The following is a 22,298-nucleotide window of genomic DNA, read 5'->3' on the forward strand; positions in this document are numbered from 1 at the left end:
AGCTGTACTTGAAAATAAAATTTTGTTAAACTCAATTTTCAAGATTGAAAATCAAAATCTATCTATAATTAATATAGACGGCGTGGGAACTTTCTTTATTTTAAAAAAAAGGTGTTTGTATGAGATCAGACTTAAAAATTTTAAAAACTAAGAAAATTTTTTATTTTCACAGTATCCATATTTTTTAAAACTTTTTTCCCTACAGGATTTTTTTCCTGAGGTGATAGCCAAACCTAAAGGACTAATCACAACATCAAAATAAACAAAAAAATTCATTTGGACAAATGTCCTAACTCGCTCCATTTTCCTTCTACTCACCCTCTTCTATTTTTTCAATAAAAATATAAGTTTAAAGAGAACAGACTGAGATATTTTAATGAAATATCTACAAAATAAATAAATCTGAAAATTCCAATGGTAGCCACTAAAATTTTTTTAATCGTTAATAGTTTCATAAATATTACTTTTATCAAATAATGTTTTATTAGATAAATTAAGGCGTTTATTGTGAACAAAATGATACTGAATTAAAAGGCGAGGTATAAATAAAAATGAAAATATGATATTTTTATTTAAAGTAAATAAATATAATTATTATTTTGTGAATAATCATTTAACATTAATATAAAAATTAAATTAACCAGATGATTTAGAGAACCAAACCTGAAACAAATAAACAAAACAAATATGTTATTAAAAATACTTGAAGTCAATATATGCTTTCAATTTTAGTTTATCCACTAATAAATCAACTAGGCATTCAAAGGAGATTACTCATTGGTAATCTCAGTTTTTTATATTATCAATCATCAAATTGGAAAGTATTTTTATTTCGTATGTAATCCTATCAATCATATATATATATTCAAACAAAACTCATTAGATTGGGCGATCAACTACTACAATCTACTGAATTAGAATATGCAATAGGTGGTAGCATAGATACTAAAATGTTTTTCAATTGCCATCTTTGTAAATAAGTTGGCAAATTTATTCCAGAAACTAACAATAGCATTGATTTCTAGTTTTTTTTTGGCACAACCAGACAAAAAATAATTTACTTCTTAAGTAAATTCTTATGGAATGAAGAAGCTAGGATTTTGTTACCCAGTTGTTTAGCAAATTGATTCTCCTGTCTACACATTTGATAATATTTCTTATCTTACCCTTTTCTATTTAATACTGGTTTCAACATCCGCTAAGAAAAGCTATAAAATTTTTGATTTCATGGAGTTTACAGATAATTTTGATTCTAATTCATTATCGGTGAACTATATTATGAGGGATTATGAACCAGTTTTTTACCGTAATTTAAAATGTTTTTGAAGTCTGTATAATTTTACTTTTGGTCTAGCATTATGATCTTATTTTTTTTTTATAACGCATAATTTTCTGAGTTTAATGATGTTTATCAAAAAGTGACTGAATCTCAAAACAGGTTTAACAAAAACTTATTTTTAATGAAATGTATTATTCAACATGTATTTTGTTTAATCTTAAAATTTTTTTGCAAAATGTGTTTTCATTACGAAGTTAAACAAACTGGTATTAAAACAATCACCTTTTTGTCTTAGTGGATAAATGTTTTTTAAGTGGATAATTACCATAGATTTGGGAAAACATTTTCGCTCCTAGATTTATTCACAAAGGCAAATTTCAGCAGAAATGAAATATTCTCAATTTATGAAATTCATTTAATTTAAAGGCATATGCCACATCATACATTGAATGATCATCTGAATAAACTGTTCAATTAAAGTGTTACTTTTTTTAAAATTAATAGAACAATGGAGTTAGCAAATGGCCTGATACTACGTAAAAATACAAAGCAATAAGTAAGGAAAGGTGTACGAGTGGAGAAAAACTGTAAAGTAGTATGAGGTAAAGTTTTAATGTGTTAAGTATCAGACGACGTGGTAATCATGACCAGGAAGTAAAGACCAATAAGCAGAATCATGGTTGGAGTAAATAGAAAAAGAAATCAGTGAGAAAGCTACACAATTAAATTAAATTTTGAACACGGTGGGATAATCTGATAAGGAGCTAGGATGTACCCTAGAAAAGGAAGAATAAGATATACAAGCATACTGTATTGTGATCTCTGTGATGGAGTGGTAGCGTCTTGGCCTTTCATCCAGAGGTTCTGGGTTTGAATCCCAGTTAGGCATGCCATTTTTCATACGCTACAAATTTACATTTTATATTCCCTTGTCGCAAGCTTTGAAAGCTTATACAACAAATTAATCATCCAGAATAATAGTAATAATATTTACATAACCGGTTGAGACACCAATTAGGAAAAGAAGGGACACTGACAGAATGCAAGCTTGCAATATGTGTTTCTTAGCGGTATCATGGAACTTAAAAATTTGGAAAAAAAAGGAGAGATGCGGTGAAGGGAGTACAGGAGGAGATAAGATTGGAAGGTCATGGAACAGAAGTTGTGGCAACATAGGAAGGGGAAGGCTCATTCATCAAGCGGATCCAGTTAGTGGCTGGAAATTATACATGGCAATATTGCTTTGTAAAAATGTCTTAATGATTTTTTAAAATTGTATTTCTGAATTTTAGTTATATTTACTCGTTTCATTGTTTAATAACAGTGACAAAGCTGAAGCATACATTTAGTAGTTGTTTTTATTTTAGCAAATTTTTTTTTTTAAGCACATTCTAAGTTATTTTATTCCAATAACCATTTAACATAACTCTTTCCATGTATTACTGACTACTATTATTTACAGACAAAAATTAATTTCTGGAATCAACTATTATTAACATAGTCATCTTTTTAAATCTTCACTAAGGCAGTCTATCCACATTCAATGAGAGAAGCATATTGATATTTAACTATTTACATGAAGCGTTATAAAATTGCAATGATGCTACAAATAAATGCAATGTTCAGAGTTACAAAAATAAAGTGAAAATTTCTTACCTAAATAATCATCCATCAATGTTCCAATTGCAAACTAGAAAGAAATATAAACATAAATAATATTAAACAATATGTATATAAAAATACTTTAATAATAAATAAATGTCTCAGAGAAAATGGAAATTTAAGAATTGAATATTATAATTAAAATATGTTTTAAATAGATTTAAAACATGTTTAATTTTGTTTTATGGTCTCCCAATTCCCCTTTCAGCCAACTGATCCTTTCACAGCAGATTGAAAAGCTGCTATCTAATTTTCTAGTTAAAATAGCGGGTAGAATAGTGAGAAAACCTTTAACATATTGTCCATGTCAGAACAGAAAATCATAATTAAAAAAAAGAAGTAAAACACAACAGAAATAAAAAAAGAAAATGTAAACCTAATATTTAAACAAATAATGCACGGTTTTGAAAAATGGCAAGCAAAAAATAGTTACTAATTATTCAACAGAAAGGTACTACTTTTAAATTCGGCTGATGAACAAAAGGGATTAATATTATTCAATATAATAATAATGTAACAGGACCAGTATAACAGACCAGGGAACGGATTTCTTCTGATGAAGAAGAGAGAGAAAATAATGAAAAGAATTCAGAAGGAACTAAAAGGGAATCTTTTCTCAAACTAACAGGTCCGTTTAACAATCTGTTCTTTGTAATATAGACAATGGCACCTCCAAAAGCTGTTGTTCAACCAGATTGGTTACCAGACTGGAATAAAAGTTTATAGGAAAATGCAAGGGTGTGGACAATGAAAATTATTATTCTTTAACAGTTAAGGGATGAGGCGGATACTGGTTCTGCAGGCCAGGAGATATAAATACTGCCACAGACCGACGGAGATAATCATTAGTTCTGCGAGGCCATGTTTAGTGCAGTTGTGAAAACAAGCGATGACAGAGTAATTTTGCAAGCCCGAATTCGACATGGTTGCAGTGAAGGTGATATCAGTAAGCATGTGGTAACAAGTAAAGAGTAATATTTATAGAAATTGAATTGTTCAAACTTTAGACTTTTCTAGTGTTATCTTGTTGTTAAAGCGATATTAGATATTAACATCAGCAGTCATAACACTTTTTGTAAATTGCAATGAATTCTGGTTTTTACAATTTAACTGTCTTTAAACAAATCTTATCCTTACTTGAATTTCATTTTTTATGTCATATATTCATTATTATTATTTTCTATGTTTTTCGAGTAATAAATTATATTGTAGTTATAAGAGATTTTAGTTTGTTAGTCTCTTATCTTGGTCAAGCCGAAACGTGCAATAATAGATTCTCTGGTACATCTAGAAACAAGTGTGCAGTCACTTATAATGTTACACTTAAGCTTATAAATCCTAAAACCAAGCCGGGTGTTTTCAGGTCAATACCTACAATTAAATTCTTCTGAAGCATTAAATATTCTCTGTTTTTACAATGTTGACATTTTTAAGTCGCTGCATGTAAGTTCATAATTTTCATTCTTATATCATTGAGAAACTTCTTGTGAATCTTTATACTCTATTTAAATTATTTCTGTACTGCATGCTTTCTCACAGTTGCAAATAACAAAGGCATGTTCAAGATGATTTTGAACAAGCAACTTGTACAACAATGTTGTAACTGTTAATAATTCCTGAGGGATGACCTAATCAATTAATCAAATTATGGTTTCTGTGAAACCTTATGGATTATGGATTCTGTGAAGAGAAACTTTGAATTGAATAATACACCAAGATCCTTAATGGTTTTTTCCCTTGTTTAAATATCATGGATCTACTTTAATCTTTCTTTTCTTTTTAGCATCTGGGACCACTTTAAGGTATTACTTCAGAGGATGATAATGTAGTTTTTTACAGTCATAGGCTGACCCTTCCTGAGATGTGTGGTTAACTGAAACCCAACCATCAAAGAACATCGGTATTTACGATCTAGTACTCAAATCCATATAAAAATAATTGCTTTTACTAGGATTTCAACCTTAGAACTCTTGACTTCAAAATCAGCTTATTTGCAATGACGAGTTCATCACTGGATCAACCCGGTGGGTTGGATCTAACTTATACTTGAAGATGGAAATACTTGTCTTATGGGAGAGCAGATTCCAACGACTGTTTTGCCAAGATTTAAGGGCAATTTATTTATATTTACCCAAGCAACTGCTCTCTGATAGATCTATAATCTCTGATAGATTTATAATATAGATCACTGCTCTCTGCAGTGATCTATATTATAAACTGTACTTTTTTGAATTGCATTTAAAGACATAGTATGACAATTAAACACTGTGGACCGCTTGTAAAAGTAGTTTTAACATCAATTTTGTCTGAGATATGAAAACTATACCCTTAGTGCCTCTTCAATATATAACACAAATTTTCGATTTGGTTTAAAGCTAGAGAATTTCTAGCCTAATCAAGGATATTTATATTATCTTTTTGCAAAACTTTTTCAACTAGTTTTCAATTATGTCATGGAGCAATATCACATTGAAAACTACCGCAGTTGTCAGTGAATATTTGCTTGAAAAGGTAGTTTTTCTTTACATAATTTCTATATATATAATTTCAATGAAATTATATACATAGAAACTATGTATTTCACTTATATTAACCATGAAGGAATTTGTCACTACTTCCACTGGCAGTGTTAGTAACTGGTTTCAACTGGCTTTCTGGACTTTTGCCCTGCTTCAAATGCCTACACAATTCTGTATGAATCAATGTTGAGACCAGTAACCAATAAATTTCTTTGAAAGTCCTTAATTGACTCATGTGAATGAATTTTACAATTCAGCAGTGGAATTCTATCCATCAAGCAGGTTTACATTTTAACTTAGATTTTCCCTTTTTTCCCATAATCATTGTTTACTAATTATTCTGGATACACTATATTTTCCAATACTAACTGCAGAAGTAATGTCTCTAATAGTCATAGATGTACACTCACTAAAAGCAACAAACAATCTTTGCACTTTTTAAATATAATATAAATTTTTATTAACACAAATAATAACTAAATGTATATAGTAAACATATACAACTCCTACAAAATCTAGTCCTAAACCAAGATAAAGTGGTTGTTGAACAAAAACTGCTTTCAGGTAACCGATCTCATATAAAATGACTTTTTCTAATTAACTTTCCCAATTAATTTACACAGTACTAAATAAAAAATAAAAAAATGCTGGTGGATTAGGATCAAGCTGGGCAGGAAACATACATTCTATAATTGAGGGAAATTTAATTTCTATTTTTGTAAATTTAAGACAATACAAAAGTAACTTACAATTCCTGATGCGTCGACTCTTGTACCAACAATTTTAAGTCTGATCTCATCATCAGTCTGAATAACAACATCCTAAAAAACAACCACATCTGTAATAAATATTTCTTGTTTTCTCAAGACAAATCACCAGTTCCTATACTTTTCTGGGCATACATGAGATACCAATTACGATATCTTCTTAATTTAGATATCTTCTTCTTGATTTTATTTAAATCAATAGAGAAAGGGTAATGGAGCTTAGATTATCATGCTTGCTCCATTCTTTATTACAAATATTAATAAACAAAAATTACATTATATGGAAGAATTTATAAAAGAAATTCAGTGCTTCTTTAAGTTTAAACATTATTTTTTATAACAAATGAAGTGTCTGTTACAAAAGAAATTGATGAAGGAAATACCTCTGAAAATGTGTTATTCGGTGGAGAAAATAAAAAATAAATTAATCAGGTTAAAATATTTTTTTGTATTTTACTCAGGCATTTATATATACATTTATATATAAAATCTCTGGTCTTAAAAATCAATAAATATATCTATATCATAACATAAGAAATAAGACAAGAATCATAAACATATTTCAGTTATTTTAACAGACCTAAATTAAAACAACAAACTCACAAATATAGTAAAAAAAATGAAAATGAATTTAAATAATTGTTAAAGATATTGTTTTACAAATGTTTCAATCTCTTGATTGTTGCTTCCCAGTATTTTCCAGGTGTTATGGAATAATCAAGTTGTAAGAGTGAATAAATTATCATCTTTAGATATATTTTTAAGCGATAATTTCATTTGAATCTACAAATGAATTACTCTCTCTCTCTCTCTCTCTCTTTTTACTTCCTTGAACGAAGTAAAAAAACAAAAATCATGAAATATTTTGACCATCCCTCAATCCATTTTGACTAGGTTCAGCATGTCTGTACATATGTATCTCGCATAACTCAAAAACAATTACCCTCATTGAGAGCTTTTCAACAATATATCATAAGTGGTATTATTTTCATTGGTTCCGAGTTATAGCCAAATAAAATTTTAATTAATGAAATATTTGGATCTTACAGAAGGTATATCAGTTTGAATCAGACTTCATCTCCATTTTAAAAAAAAATTAAATATATTGATTTACTAACCTCTTAATTAATCTATTTATATTAAAAAAAAAAATATGTATATGAAGTTGAATTCGAACTGATATGTCAATGGTTACGGATCTGACACATTCTTACTTACACCACATAAAATGCTGATATGACATCACAAAAAAGAAAGATATAATGTGGTGTGCGCCACAATGCAATTATGTAACTGTCCACTTTATTGAAGAATTGAAGGATCATTTCTCACTTCAAATGAAATAAGTTTAAGTGAAGTGCAGCAAAATTGTGTATATGTAATTAAACATATATGTGTGTATATATATATGTGTGTGTATGTAATTTGTCATAAATAGGTGTACAAGGAAGTCATGTAGTGTCCAGATCAGATTTTTTAGTATTAGTATAAATACTATATTTTCATTTTTTATTATTAATTTTTATTGATCTATTCTTTAGATATTATGAAAGTTTTTTAGGATCTTGTGCAGCCTTATTGTATTTGGTTCTGTAAATACATTTTATGTAGTACATGTACCTGTAGCCTGACATATCCCTGGATAATAAACAAACAGCAGAGTTGATAATGTTGAACTATAATTGATCAGGTCTCATATAAAATCTTCAAGCTAAGATCAAAGTGGATTTTAAGAGTTATAGGACTCCATATGTGATAAGGAGTCTCTAGAATTTGCTAAAAAAAAAGCTTTAACAGTTAATATAAGTTAACCGTTCATCCAACAAGTTGTGCAGGTGAGAGACTGATCAGCTTTTCAATGCTTCTTCGGTGACCTGGATGAAATCTTACAAAATATATTTTAATGCATTTTTGTGCATAACCTTAAGGTTCAATTAAAGTTGCTAAAATGATAATTGGGATAATTGTAAGGCAGTACAATCACAATAAACTTTATTATTTTTCAGTCAATAAACAACAAAGTATTCCAGTTGAAGAAAAACTGGTCGTGATGAAAAATGAATAGAAAAAAGTTATTACTGCATTCCTTTGAAGTGAAGTGACAGTCTGCAAGTAAATTTAGCCTAAGTTTCTCCAGTTTGGAATGTGTTACTAATCAGAACTAGATAATAAATGATGGTTGGTACCAGAACACAAGAAATTAACAGCACAAAAATTTAATTTATACTCACAGCTAGCTAACTTACACAACAGGCTGCTGAACTTTTGTATCACTTTAAAAATCTTTTTATTGGCTAATATATCTGGATTTGATAAAAAAATAAATAGGTGTTAATGAATTAAGTAACACAATTTTTCATCTTAGTAAATAATAACACATTACTGTTTTTACGACATATAAAAGCTAAAATTCTTAAAATATAATGCACAACAAAATGAAATAAGCAAAATTCTTACCTCATCTTTTGACTTATAACAAGGTGGGTTAAAATTTGGACAAAACTGCATATCAGCTGGAATTGACTGAAAAAAAAGAAAACAATATAAATAAACTACTTTCTATTTACTCAAAGAAATTGTAAGATTTTAGTCGATGGTTAAGATTCAGAATTTCAAATTACTTGTGAAATATTTTAAAATCTTACCAACCACAGGTATTTACCGATATACAGAGCAAACAAATTATTCACCACATTTTAAAGGTTAATAAAAAATGAACAAAGCAATGTATCACGAGTTGATTTTTTTCAAACGTTAGTGTAGGTACTAGTTACTAATGAACTTGAATGAACATCACAACATGAGGTAATGACAGGGAGATCATAAGGTGAGCGATGGCTACCGTGGAGGAGAAAACAATGTGTGGGTATTATGTTAGTACCATTCATAGTACGTTTTTATTGTTATCAGCAGTTTAAGGATACAGTAAGTATAGTTCACAAAAAAGGTGCTAGCAGACTTCTCCTCTCTAAGGAAGTTGTAGGTTGAGTAAGAGAAACTTTTCAGAGAAGCCCAGGTTAATCGACTCGAGTGCGTTTAGAGCTGGGAATACCGCAATCAACAATTGTGAAAGTCTACACAAGCGCCTAAACGTAAACAAAACTTTTTAAAACGCCTTATTCAACAATAAAACAGGCATGTAAGTACTTTACTTTGTTACACCTAAAATGCACTGAACAATTTATGATCTCTCTGTACGTCTGGTTGTGGGTGAAATTAGGTAGATTTCATAAGAAAGCTACCTATTGTAATGGGTATCATGATTCAGCTTCGTCATCAGTCCTCTAAACATTACCTAAAACTTTTGTCTGAAACAATTTTTCACATGCAACCATTGCCGTGTTGAGTAAATTTGAAGTTTTTCTTAACGTTAAGGTGGAAATCTTTTTTATCCTCTACTCAGCATTAGTGAAATCTACCTTTCCATCTTCGGTGTGCTGAAAGGGATTTTCTGATCTGAGGGTGAATTCCTTCTATTTTCATAAAACAACTGGTCATCAATTTCTCCTCATATAAAAGTAACTTTTATAAGTCGATAAATTTTATTTATCTAGCATCTTTAGTTCTTTTACATGAGAGTTTCTGTTTCATATAATTAAATATTATACACACATATATATATGATTATATATTTAAATTATATGAAAACAAAATTATATTAAATAGCCACTCTTGTTAATTCAAACACTTGACTATTCAATTTTTTATTTCTTGTTCTCTTCATGAAGTAACATATATTTAAATAGAAAACTGAAATTTTTGGAGATGTAACTAACATTATTTCAATAATTAATTTACTTAAATTAATTTATTTCAATCTAAATATCAAAGTATAGGTAATTATCAATAAACTAGCAAGGAAATGTTTCATAATTTCTGAGATAGTCTATTCTTCTGCTTGTTTTTCTTATTTTATTAGTTGTATGTATAAGGGTAGAGGGATCTTTCCTTCTCTGAAGCACTAATAACAGATTGCCAGTTCACCAATTTCCATGGTGGATTGGTAGCATTTTGGTTTTTCACATGGAGGTCCCAGGTTTGAACTGGTTAGGTGTGGTAATTTTCATATGCTACAAAATTTCCATTTTGTATCCCTATGACATAAAATTTGAGGTTATGTAAAGAATCCATAAAAAAAAAGTTTAATCTTTTCTCATTATACATCAGGCTTATGAAACAGTACTTATCACTGTACAGCACTACAATCCTTAAAAAGTTGAGATTTCAGTAAGTCAAAAATTGCTTTCTTTTGAATTAATGAAGTAGTGAGGATTCAGTGTAGATTGTTATTTTTCATGCCTGGCAAATTGCTCCTGCCTAAAATTTTTTTTTAGTTAACTTATTCCTTTCATGTACAAACAAAGAACAATTGTTAAAAGTTATATCCTTTAATTCCTTTCTTTATTACAGTCTGCTTTTCCTTGTTTTCAACTCTTGCAGCTGCACAATTCCATTCTTGAGTTGCAAATCCAGAGGCGTGCCAATAAAAATAAAATACATATATCTGCATCAGATCAAAAAAGTTCAAATGTCCATAGGAAATAAAAAAATAGCAAAATTTAAATAGTAAATTATTAAAATAAGGTAACAGAATTTTCCAAAAAAAAACTTACATGATTTGATATGAAGCAAGCCAGTGGGCCAATTTCTGCAAACATTCCAACCTAAAATAAGAAATATTAAGTCAAAAGTACAAACTAAAGTGCAGAAAAATAAAATATCTTTAAAATCAATAATATACCAAAGACAAAAAAAATAAACAACTCAAAATGGCAGGTTTGAAACAAACTTTGTCAAAGATATCTGATAGTTTACATCGTGGGAGTTAGCAGATGATCTATTAACTGAACTTTATATTTATTTAGTTAAAAAACTGAACTTTTGTAATACAATGCTAACCAGAGCATGCAGCGTGTTCCATCAACTGGTGCTGGCTAGTGGCAACTTTCAGAAACACAATACCATTTTATGCATCGACTACCACTATTAATTTTTCAGCTACAACATCTGAGATAACATATATACAAACCTCTTATTAGATTTTTAACAATGTGAAAATGAATAATGTTGGAAGGACAATGTATTACATTTTTCCTCAAACTTGATGAAAACATCCATGTATATATATTAAAATACTTTACCAAGCATTTGGGGAAATATATAAGCAGATTGTAATGTTGCACACCATAATAGAGGGCACAATTGAAGGAAATAATGCAAGAGGAAAAACCAAGACTAGGGTACATCGAACAAACCACATGGGATCATGAGTGTAAAATGTACGTAGAAACAAAGAGATTAGCACATGATAGAACTTCCTGGAGAAGGTACACTGCTGCAAATCAATTCTAGGATTACAAGAACACTACAGAGGTTCAATTGATTTAAATGGGGCAAAACACTGACAGATGAAGAACCTAAATGATCTTTCACATTCAATGAACAATGGTAACGTTGATGCATTCAATTTTAACAGGAAACTTAACATACATCGCATCTTCACAAAATTTGTCCTGCATTTTTTAACTGATGATAAGAAAATGAATCTTGTTAACATCAGTTAAGTACTATGCCAATTTTAATGAAAACATTTTTTTATTCAAAATGTTTTCATTAAAATTGATGAGACCTTGGTTTTGGTACAATATGGAAACCAAGACACAAGCGTAAGGAAAGGATCACTCCAAATCCAAAAAACCCACATGAGTTGATGAAACATGAAGATGGTATTATTTGTGGATTTTTTTTGGCTAGAAAGACGAAGTAAAATTAAGCTCATCCTGACTGGGACTAAGTAAAAGCCATGGTTTTTTTTCAGTTTTAATGAAAACCAATTATTGAAAAATTTATTTATTTAAAACAAACGTTTAACTTTTGCAACTGGTTGAAGCCAAAGTTTGGTCATTGCCAAGATGTTCATTGCAATCATAACTACCAGCTACACTGCTACTACTGTTGCAATTGGCACCAACACTAACATCATAACCTCTATTTAAAGATCTTTTGTTTAGTTTAATAACACATGATGAACGTGCACTTCAACTCAGAAGTATAAAATTCTTTTTGTAGTATGGATTATTTGAATCACCAATAACAGTTTTATTTTGAGTATTATTGTTGCAGTTATAAAAATTATTTCTAATGTTTCTGCCGCTTATCACTAATAGCAGCTGTATTTGTTGCATTTATAAAAAAAAGTGTTAATATTACTATTTGATTGTAAATTATGTTTAGATCCACTAGATCTACGATCACTAGAAAACTCAAACAAATAGTTTTTGCTTGGAAAAGAAGTTTGGTCCATAATGAATTTGTTTCATAAGCTACTTGTTCAATGTTAAACATTAAAAAGGATTCTACACAGAAGTTTTGTGTTTTTGGAAGGGTGCTGCAACCAGAATGAGGCCTGGGTTATGTTTTCCCACTGCTCAGGCATCTCCAGATTTGGCCTCAGCAGAGTTTTTTTGTTTCACAAATAGAAGGTAAACTTCTGAGGATGTTTTATAATTAAGAAAACAAATCTATGTTAATAGTATAGAACAACTGCATACCGTCACCTAAAACATATTATAGGTAACATTCTAAAAATGGAAGAAGCAGTTTATTGGCAGCATATGACTTTGAAGGGGGTAAGTCTATATAAAATTGTAAATATATATTAACAAAGTTTTTATTACATAAGTTTGGTCTTTTTTTGGACATTCTTTATATAAAAAAAAAATTATACAATTTAATTTATAAAATAAAACATACAGATAATTCAAACTTCCATGCCAATAATTTGAGCAGATTAGTAAAAAAAAGTTCCTTATACATCAACACTTTGTTTTCAAATTTAGGATACTGAAATGTTTCACACTGATTTTTTATCCAAGAGCTAAAATTAAGCCGTACTGAAATTCTTGAGATTCAAATTAAGGGGTAAATCTGATGATGGTTTTACATTTTTCTTGGTGTAAAAAAAAAATGAAATAGTTCCCAGCAGTGTATTTCTAGTAATTTGTAAGAGGATTTTTGCAAAGCCCAAAAAACTATAACAGAAGAAAACCTGTTTTTATATTTGCTTAAATTAACTTTATTAAATTACTAACAAATAAATAAAAATGTTTAATAAAATTTGTGAAGAATTAAATTCTGTGAGAACTGATGTAAATAAAACCAACAGAAAACTAACACATTTTAGAAAACAAAATGTGTCATTCAATTATTATACAACAATCATCATTACACCAATATCTTCTTTATTACTATAACTCTATGATGATTTTGAATAAGAGTCAACAACCCCAGGTTACTCTTTTATTTTATATCAACATCAATTAGGTAAATATGATATAAGATTTTTAATTTTATAGTGATAATAAAATGTACAAAAAATTAAATTGAATTACATGTTTATAATAAAGCACGCAGAGCAACAAATTGAAAAAAAAAAAATTAAATTTTGGGAGAAAAAACAGGTAAATTAAAATAAAGTACATCTTAAAATGTTTTCTGAGAATTAGTCATTGTTTTTTTTTAAATGAAATATATATTTAACGTAAGATGAATTTATGCTAGCACATGTTATTTAGTATATAAACTATTAATAACAGTTAAAAAAATATCCTACTATCTATAATACCTTGTTAACTTGAGTTACAACTGCATCTAATACTTCTCCTTTGAATGGACGAAATACAACAGCTTTAAATTTAACAGGATATACCACAAAACCTTGTCCTGGTTGAATAATTCCAGCTCCAATATTATCAATAGTTGTAACAGCCACTACAAATCCATATCTGAAAACAAAAATTAATTTTTTATCATGGGGCAGCGTAAAATAGTAAAGATTTCAAATGAAGAAATAGAATATATAGTTAAGCGATCAATTGTCTGATTAAAATTCATTCATTTGCAAGTTTTATTAAACCAAAATTTGTCATTTATACAAATTCACTGATAAAATAAATCTTTTATTCTGATTGGTATGTAATAATACATTATTTAGATCAAATTAGAAATAGATAGATGTAATACTTCAGGTATAATAAAAGAATCTGCTCCAACCTATTTGCCTGAATGGATCAAGGGAAACTGTGATAAAACCTTGATCAGAGTTGATAAAACCTAGCATCACAGAATAAACAATTAATTCTGAAATAATAAAAAAAAAAAAAAATAGGTAGGATTATTTCCATGCTGATTATTTAAAATATAAAAACATAATGTTAAAATAAGGTAAATACATAGAAAGTAAGTATAAGAACAAATAATTACAACATAATTCACAATTCAGATGTCAATAAAAATTATTTTTACAAATATCTGGAAAGGTTGAAACGATGCAGAAAATTCAGGAATAATTAATCAGCATTATTTTCAAATTTAACTGTTTTATACAAAATTTTTTGAAGTGTTTTAGAAATTTATTAAAAATGACAACGGAAGCATAATACGGCACTTCTCGTAAGCTATAGTACTATGCTGAGTTAACAAAAAATCAGTTCTGTTGGCTGGTTTGGTAGAGGTAAATATTGTTATATTTCAATAATAAGTGATTTTTCTTTTTAAAAAATATTGAACATTCATAAATATAAACACAAAGATAATCTAAAGTTTTTAATTTTCTAAATATTGTTCTATATGATTCATATTTATGGCCAAAAAATTGTGACAAATCTATTTCTGCATCTTGAAATTGTTCTCTCTTTCTGAGGAAGCTGCAAGAAATGATATTATATGGGAATACATAAGCATACTAAAGATATATATTTAATGATGACAAGCTTGTTTTATTAAGGCGCTACATACGGTTTGATTTTGTTACTAACATATTCAATTTGACCATTCCAATTGAATTTGTCATCTAATAAATTGCCTGGAAATCTCACTTTATGGGCAAAAGAAAAATAAGTACTATTGTTATCGTAATTGGAATTCTATCTACACGATTAGCAATATTACAGATGTATCATCTGTGAAAAGAGTAAGCGACCGATTAAAAATATTGAGGGAGATCATTAATAAACCATAAGAAAACCAAAGGCCAGAGGACACTTCCATGTGAATTCCGTGTTTTGTATCTTGAACAGAGGAACTACATTTTATATGCGTATTCTTATCAGAAGATGAAATTTCAACAACCTGTTTATCTGTCTTTTCATCACTAAACAAAATGTGGAATAAAAATTAAACAGCTTTCTAGCGGTTTACAAAATAATTTCTATTACGATTATTTCAAATAATTTTGCTTTATTGCATCACAAATAATTAATTTACATACTTTCCTGTACAAGTTCCTTCCACTTCAGTGTACAATTTTTGTTTAACAGTTTCATGTAAATGTCTTCCAAAATATCGAGGGTGAAGTAAAATCTCATGTTCTAATGATATCTGAAACAAATTGTATTTACCGTAATATAATACAATATAATTAATTGTAGTATAAATTGTATACTAATCATAAAAAGGTATTCATTTGTATTGTGCTGTAACTGAATTAAGATCAGTCACGGTTCTGAAACTGATCTATTTGGAATTAGTTTTCACATAGAAAGAATCCGCCAAGCATCATGCAAGAGGTGTTTAATAAGCCTGGCAAAATAAAAAAAAATAAAATTATTTTTTCTCCTCTCCAGTTTATACTCTTAGTCCAACGATACTCAACTTTTTTGAACCTGTCCTTATAGTATGATTTATCCAAGTCTTCAAAGTAGGGAAATATGTTGGTAATAACCTCATAATTTTGTGTAAATCTCTTTCCAGCAAGCCACATTTTCGTATTTGTAAACAGATAATAGTCGAAAAGTGTTAAATCTAGCAAGTAGAGAAGATGCAGTAAGACTTTGCAACATAATCAAACAATTTTCCAATCACAATCAGAGAAGAGTGAGGTGATGAATCGTCTTAGTGAAAAAAAAAACCTTCTTTTTCATCAAACATGTCTTTTTCTTGGTAATTATAAAAAATTGGCGATTCACCTCAGATTTGATGAAATTTGGAATGTACCTTGTTTGGGACTTAAGTTATTTATTACAATTGAAATTATTCACCGGAAATGGCTTTAACTCAACTAACATCCTAATAAGTTACAGGTGACATCACCAAAAATTTTGTATCAGTACTGTACAAGTGTAATACATATTATTTTTGGACAAAACAATTTGGCAAAGTTTATCAATTAGGCTAGGAATCTAATCTCAATGAGATTAGATTCACTTAAGAATAAGCAGGTTAGGTGCAAGTTAATCATGTTATATTAAATGTAATATACATTATTTATGCCACATTTAAAACCAAGTTTTAAATGTGTTCAGTTAGGTTTAGGTCAAGGCTAAGATTATGTTAGGTAACATAACCTAAGGTTAAGGTTATGATCCAGTGAACTGAACTTCATGCAATATCGACATAACCTAACGATCATCTAATTAACCTTAAACATGAAATTGGTATTTTGTTCGATTGAATCCATAATTATACACAATAACCAACTATTTACTCGGAAAATAAATAAGTAAATGAGTTATAAGTAAGACGTTGTTGTGAGCAGACGCAAATGCCTGGTGCTCCATTATCAGTAACCGGTCTAATCTTGTGCTAAACTATATATATTTGTGCACTATCTTGTGGGAATCATTGTGTTAATAATCCAAGTTTATTTGCCACACTGTTTTTTGGTGCAATTTGTTTCTGTCAACTTACAAAAATATGTAATAAATCAGTTTCGACGTGTAACAAAGTTTTATTCAGTGAAGTAAACAGTGTTGCCACCACATTTGATTCAACGTGACTAAGTAGGATTTGGATTATATTTCTACTTAAAATCAAATCTGGCACTGTCTGTCGTACACATCAAGATGAAAGAGTATGCAAGATACTAGTGATGATTAATCTTGCTTATAAGCTAGATAAACTAATCAATCTAACATGGAAACTGATAATAAATAGGCCATAATATAATTTATTTTTATTAGCAGATACTTCTTTTCTACAATCTGAATGGCAGTAAATTAAATAGTTCATTTTCACTTAATGATTTTTGTGTTTGTGATAATGCAACAGAATATAAATAATTTATGAGAAAACATTTGTTTCCTTTTTAATTATCATTAATTCATTAAATAAACTGGCCGATTTTATACTATCTGAAATGTGGATAAAATAATGTGAACTATACAGATTTAATATAAATGGTTACTTTCAGTTTGGTAAAACCAATGAAACTAAATAAAAACTAATATAGAATATTAGTTTTTGTGCCTAAACTGTACTCAGCTATTTCAGAGTCAGTTTGGATGAATACAGGAGATGTGATTAAGGTCAATTTCTCTGTAACTTACTCTCTCTCTGATATCATTGCTTTCAGTTTATTCAAAGATAGTTGAGAAAATAATGAAAAAAAAATGTTTTTTGTTAGTGAAAAAAAAGTTTTTTCACTAAATCAATTTGACTTCACTGAAAGCAAATCAACAGATGATGCATTATTAAAATTTATATCCGGCATATATAAAGTTCTAAATGAAAAACATTCTGTAGGTGGTATATTCATAGACATCACTAAAACATTTGATGCCGTAGACCATAATATTTTGCTATCTTATTTGTCAGAAGCAGGTTTTAGGGGAATAACTTTAGAATGGTTTAGAAGTTACTTAACAGAAAGAGTTCAATATGTAAAAATCAAAGATCATTATACTGTTTTTACATCAGTAACTTGAGTTCAAGGTCTGTCCCTGGACCTATTCTTTTTCTAGTATTTGTTAATTTATGTTTCAGTACTTTCTAGGTTTTTAAACTGTTTTGCTGATGATATGGCTCTGTGCTATAACTCTAAAACTTCTGAACAATTAAAACAAGATATGCAAAATGATTTTGAATCATTAAAAATATGGTTTACTTTTATTAAATTTAAATTAAAGCTTGAAAATTAAATACATTCATCTTTCTTCGAGAGGCAGATCTTTTTATGTTGAGGGATTATATTATAAGTGTGTCAGTTGTCTTCTATTAGTAAATTCTACATGTAATAAATGTATGGTTACTGAGCGCACTGATAATACTTCATAGTATATTAATTGATAAAAATTGTTCTTGGAAATTACATATAATCTGAAAAATTACATGATTACAGTTTTAAGAAATTTTTATTAGATGAAAAGTATCAATTCACCTTAGGTAAAGAACTTTCGCGTCTTCCCAAATCAGCTGATTTGGAAGTCGAGAGTTCCAGCGTTCAAGTCCTAGTAAAGCCATATTTTTACACGGATTTGAAAACTAGATCGTGGATACCGGTGTTCTTTGGTGGTTGGGTTTCAATTAACCACACATCTCAGGAATGGTCGAACTGAGAATGTACAAGACTACACTTCATTTACACTCATACATATCATCCTCATTTATCCTCTGAAGAATTATCTTAATGGTAGTTACCAGAGGCTAAACAGGAAGAAAGAGAGAGGTAATGAACTTTATACTTTTCAATTGTTCACTCAAAACTTCAGTATGCATATTTGTAGCTGGGGAGCAACTTATTACTCCAATGTCAAATCAATTATAATTGCTCAAAAAGAAGGTAGTGCAGGTAATAGTTGGTGTTAAAAGATCTAAACATGTATTCCCTTTCATTTTACAATTTAACATTCTTCCTTTTACACTTTTATATGTATATAAAGTAGTACCAAGAACCTTTTATATTGTGAGTGGGCATTTAATGTAATTTAAATGTTCATTTTAGTAGATTAAGGTAACAAAACTGTGTCACTCAAATTTAAGCCAATAATGAAGCATTCTGGTGTTTTACATGTGTTGTGCACCCAAAATCTTAATGGTTTATAATGATGGTTACAGATTGTATTAAATTGATATGTTGTAATATAATCTGTTTAATTTAGTTCAAATCATTACGCCTAAGCATTGCCACAGTGTTTATTCCTTTATTTGTTGTGATGTATCTCAATACGAAGATTTAAACTTTTAATGAGATACCTAATCACCTTTCCATTTATTGTATAAAAAATTTAATTTCGCTTATTTTACAATTATTATGTATATTATAACATCAGTACTTAACTATTATATACTTAAATATTTGTAATTTTTGTGTAGAATAGTGAAAATAGATTTAATTGAATTAAATTATATTGCACTTGTACAGTGCTGAATTACAAAACTTTTGGTGATGATATTGTGTATCTTATGAGGGACATAATTCAGGTGAAAGGTGTTTCAAACAAATAATTCTAATGAAAAACTTAGGTCCTAAATGCAGTATATATAAAATTTCTCAAAGTTGAAGGAGATCCCTAATTATATAAAATTACTTTTTTCTTCTTTATTTATTCATTTAGATGGTCTAGCAATGATGCATATAGCCATTATCATTTTACTCTTCTCCAGAAAGGTAATGAAGATTATCGTTGTGACAATCGCGTCCAGGTTTGCATGTTGAAGAATTAATAAATTAATATCTGTAAGAGAAAAGTCCCAATGAAGAAGGTGAACAAAACATATGCCTGAAAGGATGTTTACAGCTCTTTAACTTACTGAAATAGTATTTCATGTTTTAGTAGATGTCTCAATCAAGATAGTGCTAAAGGAGAAAAATTATCAAAGATGGGGCTTATGATGCAATTTACAAATAAAAAGTAAAAAAATATTACAAACAGGCAATACTGCGGTTATTAAAAAAAAAAATTGTACTGTAAATATTCAACAAATAAATTTATGGTACAAAAATAAAAATTACCCAATTCAGTATATATTTCACATAATATAACGGTTTTTAAAAACATTTTATATTAAAAATTTCGCACAGTAACGGGATACTCTAACCTATACATATTGTGTGTTTTGTAACGGGAAACATGCTCTATTAAAAGCATTATAGTCTGCAGATTAACTACATTTTTTTTTTACATTAAACAGCACTTCGACTTAATAAATTAATCGAAATAGATACAACAAGACGGTGAGTGTAAACCATTTAACACGACAGAATATTCAGGACATCACGCTAGAAACAATTTTGCCATCAGCGATTAATTCGCATATATAAATATAAAACAGACGTTCAACATAATAGTGAACAGATTCCATTCTGAGATATGCATGAACATTATTAAAAAGAAAACTTACGTGGTAAAACATGATATAGAGTAATCTGCGAGTAACCAATTAAATTAAAAACATAAACATCCCAATACTAGACTAGGCAAATAACTTAAGTTATTATTTTGGCACCATCAAACATAACCAACAACACACAATCACACATTAAACTTCAAACTCCGTTTTGAATTTGGCTGTTGGGACTCCCTGCGAACGGACATACCGAATTACCTCATGAACAAATCACATTTATTTATGATTATTCGTAAATCGTCTATTAATTTAAGAGAAACAAAATTCTGCTTGAAATTGGTAAAAGAATAATTATAGCAATTTTTAAAAACTTTTCTTATCTAAAATAATCATTAAATTTATCAGAAAATAATAAAAACAGCAGTTATCGAAAGAATTGTAGCGGAAAACTACCTTTAAATAAGGCTGATGAAACTGATTCAAGCTCTTTTTATTTAAGACTATAAATAATTTTGGTAAAATTCTCGAAGTCAGGGAAATATTATATTATGGACAGTATATTCCTTTTTTTTAAAAAAATATAACATATTTTTATCAGTAATGGTCTACAGAAAAAGTAATGTAAACTATCAACAAAGCGAGCTAAATTTATCAAATAGTATTAGCTTATAACGTCTTAAATTCTCCCTTTTTTGCTATCTTTAGTGATTGGAGCTATTGTTCCATGCGGTCAGCTGATGTTATTATGGCGGGTATTTTTTGAATTAGGGAAACAAGTAAATATCCTTGAAAGTGTTCGATTAAAATTTTGTCAGTTCATTTAATGTATCGTTTTTATTTGTTTGAATATTTTATGATGTTCAGTGTGTTAAGAAAAGTGATCCTTTTCTTTGTGTGTGTTTAAAATATAAACATAATTGTTAATGTTTGTGGATCTGCAGTTTGCAAAATGAGATAGTTGCAGTCATTGATATGACAGATATTGTTGATTAAAATGATTTTAAGTATTTATTACTTTTCACTTTAACGCTGCCTTCATCCATTGTACAGTTGGAGTATTTCCTTTTATAGATAACAGGGACACTAATGAATGTTTAGTAATTATATTTAATTATAAGACACTATTTAGTGATTTTACGAAAAAGTTTACATATCCTTTTCGGAATTCTCCCCTCAAAAAAAAACTTAATTTTTTAACTAATCCACCAAAAATAAATGTATTTTTAATACCCAATAAGAATTAGGTGGGAATAGGTCTGAAAAAGATCAAGTTAGCCAGCAACTTTATTCTTTCCTAGTCATTTTTCATTATCATTAAAAAAAAGCTCTAAATTTAATCAATTTCTGTAATTTTGTTACCTTTTAACAAATTTTAACTTATTTACTAGGATCTATTTCAATTTTTTTTACTGATTATTTTCAAGATTTAAGCAATCTTTAAGATTTTCTTATTAAAGGTATATAAACATATAATCTAGATTTTTTCATGTAACAAAAATATTAAATTAGAATATTTTAATTAAATACAATATTAATAAAAAAAATTCAAGTACAATGGGGTATAGAGTACACCAATGTTTTATGATCTTATTTTTACACAGGTTTCCTTATATGAAATATTTATGTATGAACAAAAAACCATGATCAGATTCATTGAAATGAAGAAAAATATTTAATATTAAATTATAAATTTATTCTTCTGGAAATCAAATAATTATTATCCTGCAGGTTACAGACCTACCAGTCTTTCGTTGTTATTTTTAAGATATTTGATAAGCTAGTGGAATACCCTTTTCAAGTGGAGCACTGACAGCTAACCCTATTTTTTGTAACTGTACTTATTCTCCTCAGACCTGAGTATTTTACACAGAAAGTATTCTTTAAGACCTGCAGTACTGAGCTTAGCATGAGAAAGTGTAGTGCTTGAGACAAGAAGTATAGTATGCTGTACAGTGGTGGCTCGTAACTAAAATTAGTGGGAGTCCTCCTCCAGAAATTTTTTTTGGG

General features: G+C 28.7%; 1 protein-coding gene across 1 annotated transcript; it reads right to left on the reverse strand.

The window, feature by feature from the left end:
- Nucleotides 1-542: 542 nt before the first annotated feature.
- On the reverse strand, nucleotides 543-20,540 carry Polr2G (DNA-directed RNA polymerase II subunit Rpb7). The gene is made up of 8 exons (XM_075370457.1): nucleotides 20,346-20,540; nucleotides 15,496-15,605; nucleotides 13,852-14,011; nucleotides 10,841-10,891; nucleotides 8,685-8,750; nucleotides 6,210-6,281; nucleotides 2,936-2,969; nucleotides 543-663 (listed from the first exon to the last, which is right to left on the reverse strand). Exons 1-8 carry the CDS (start codon nucleotides 20,355-20,357, stop codon nucleotides 650-652), a joined length of 519 nt encoding a protein of 172 aa, XP_075226572.1. The 5' UTR covers nucleotides 20,358-20,540; the 3' UTR covers nucleotides 543-649.
- Between the last annotated feature and the right edge of the window lie 1,758 nt (nucleotides 20,541-22,298).

This window comes from Lycorma delicatula, chromosome 7, assembly GCF_047948215.1.
Source record: "Lycorma delicatula isolate Av1 chromosome 7, ASM4794821v1, whole genome shotgun sequence".
NCBI classification, from domain to species: domain Eukaryota; kingdom Metazoa; phylum Arthropoda; class Insecta; order Hemiptera; family Fulgoridae; genus Lycorma; species Lycorma delicatula.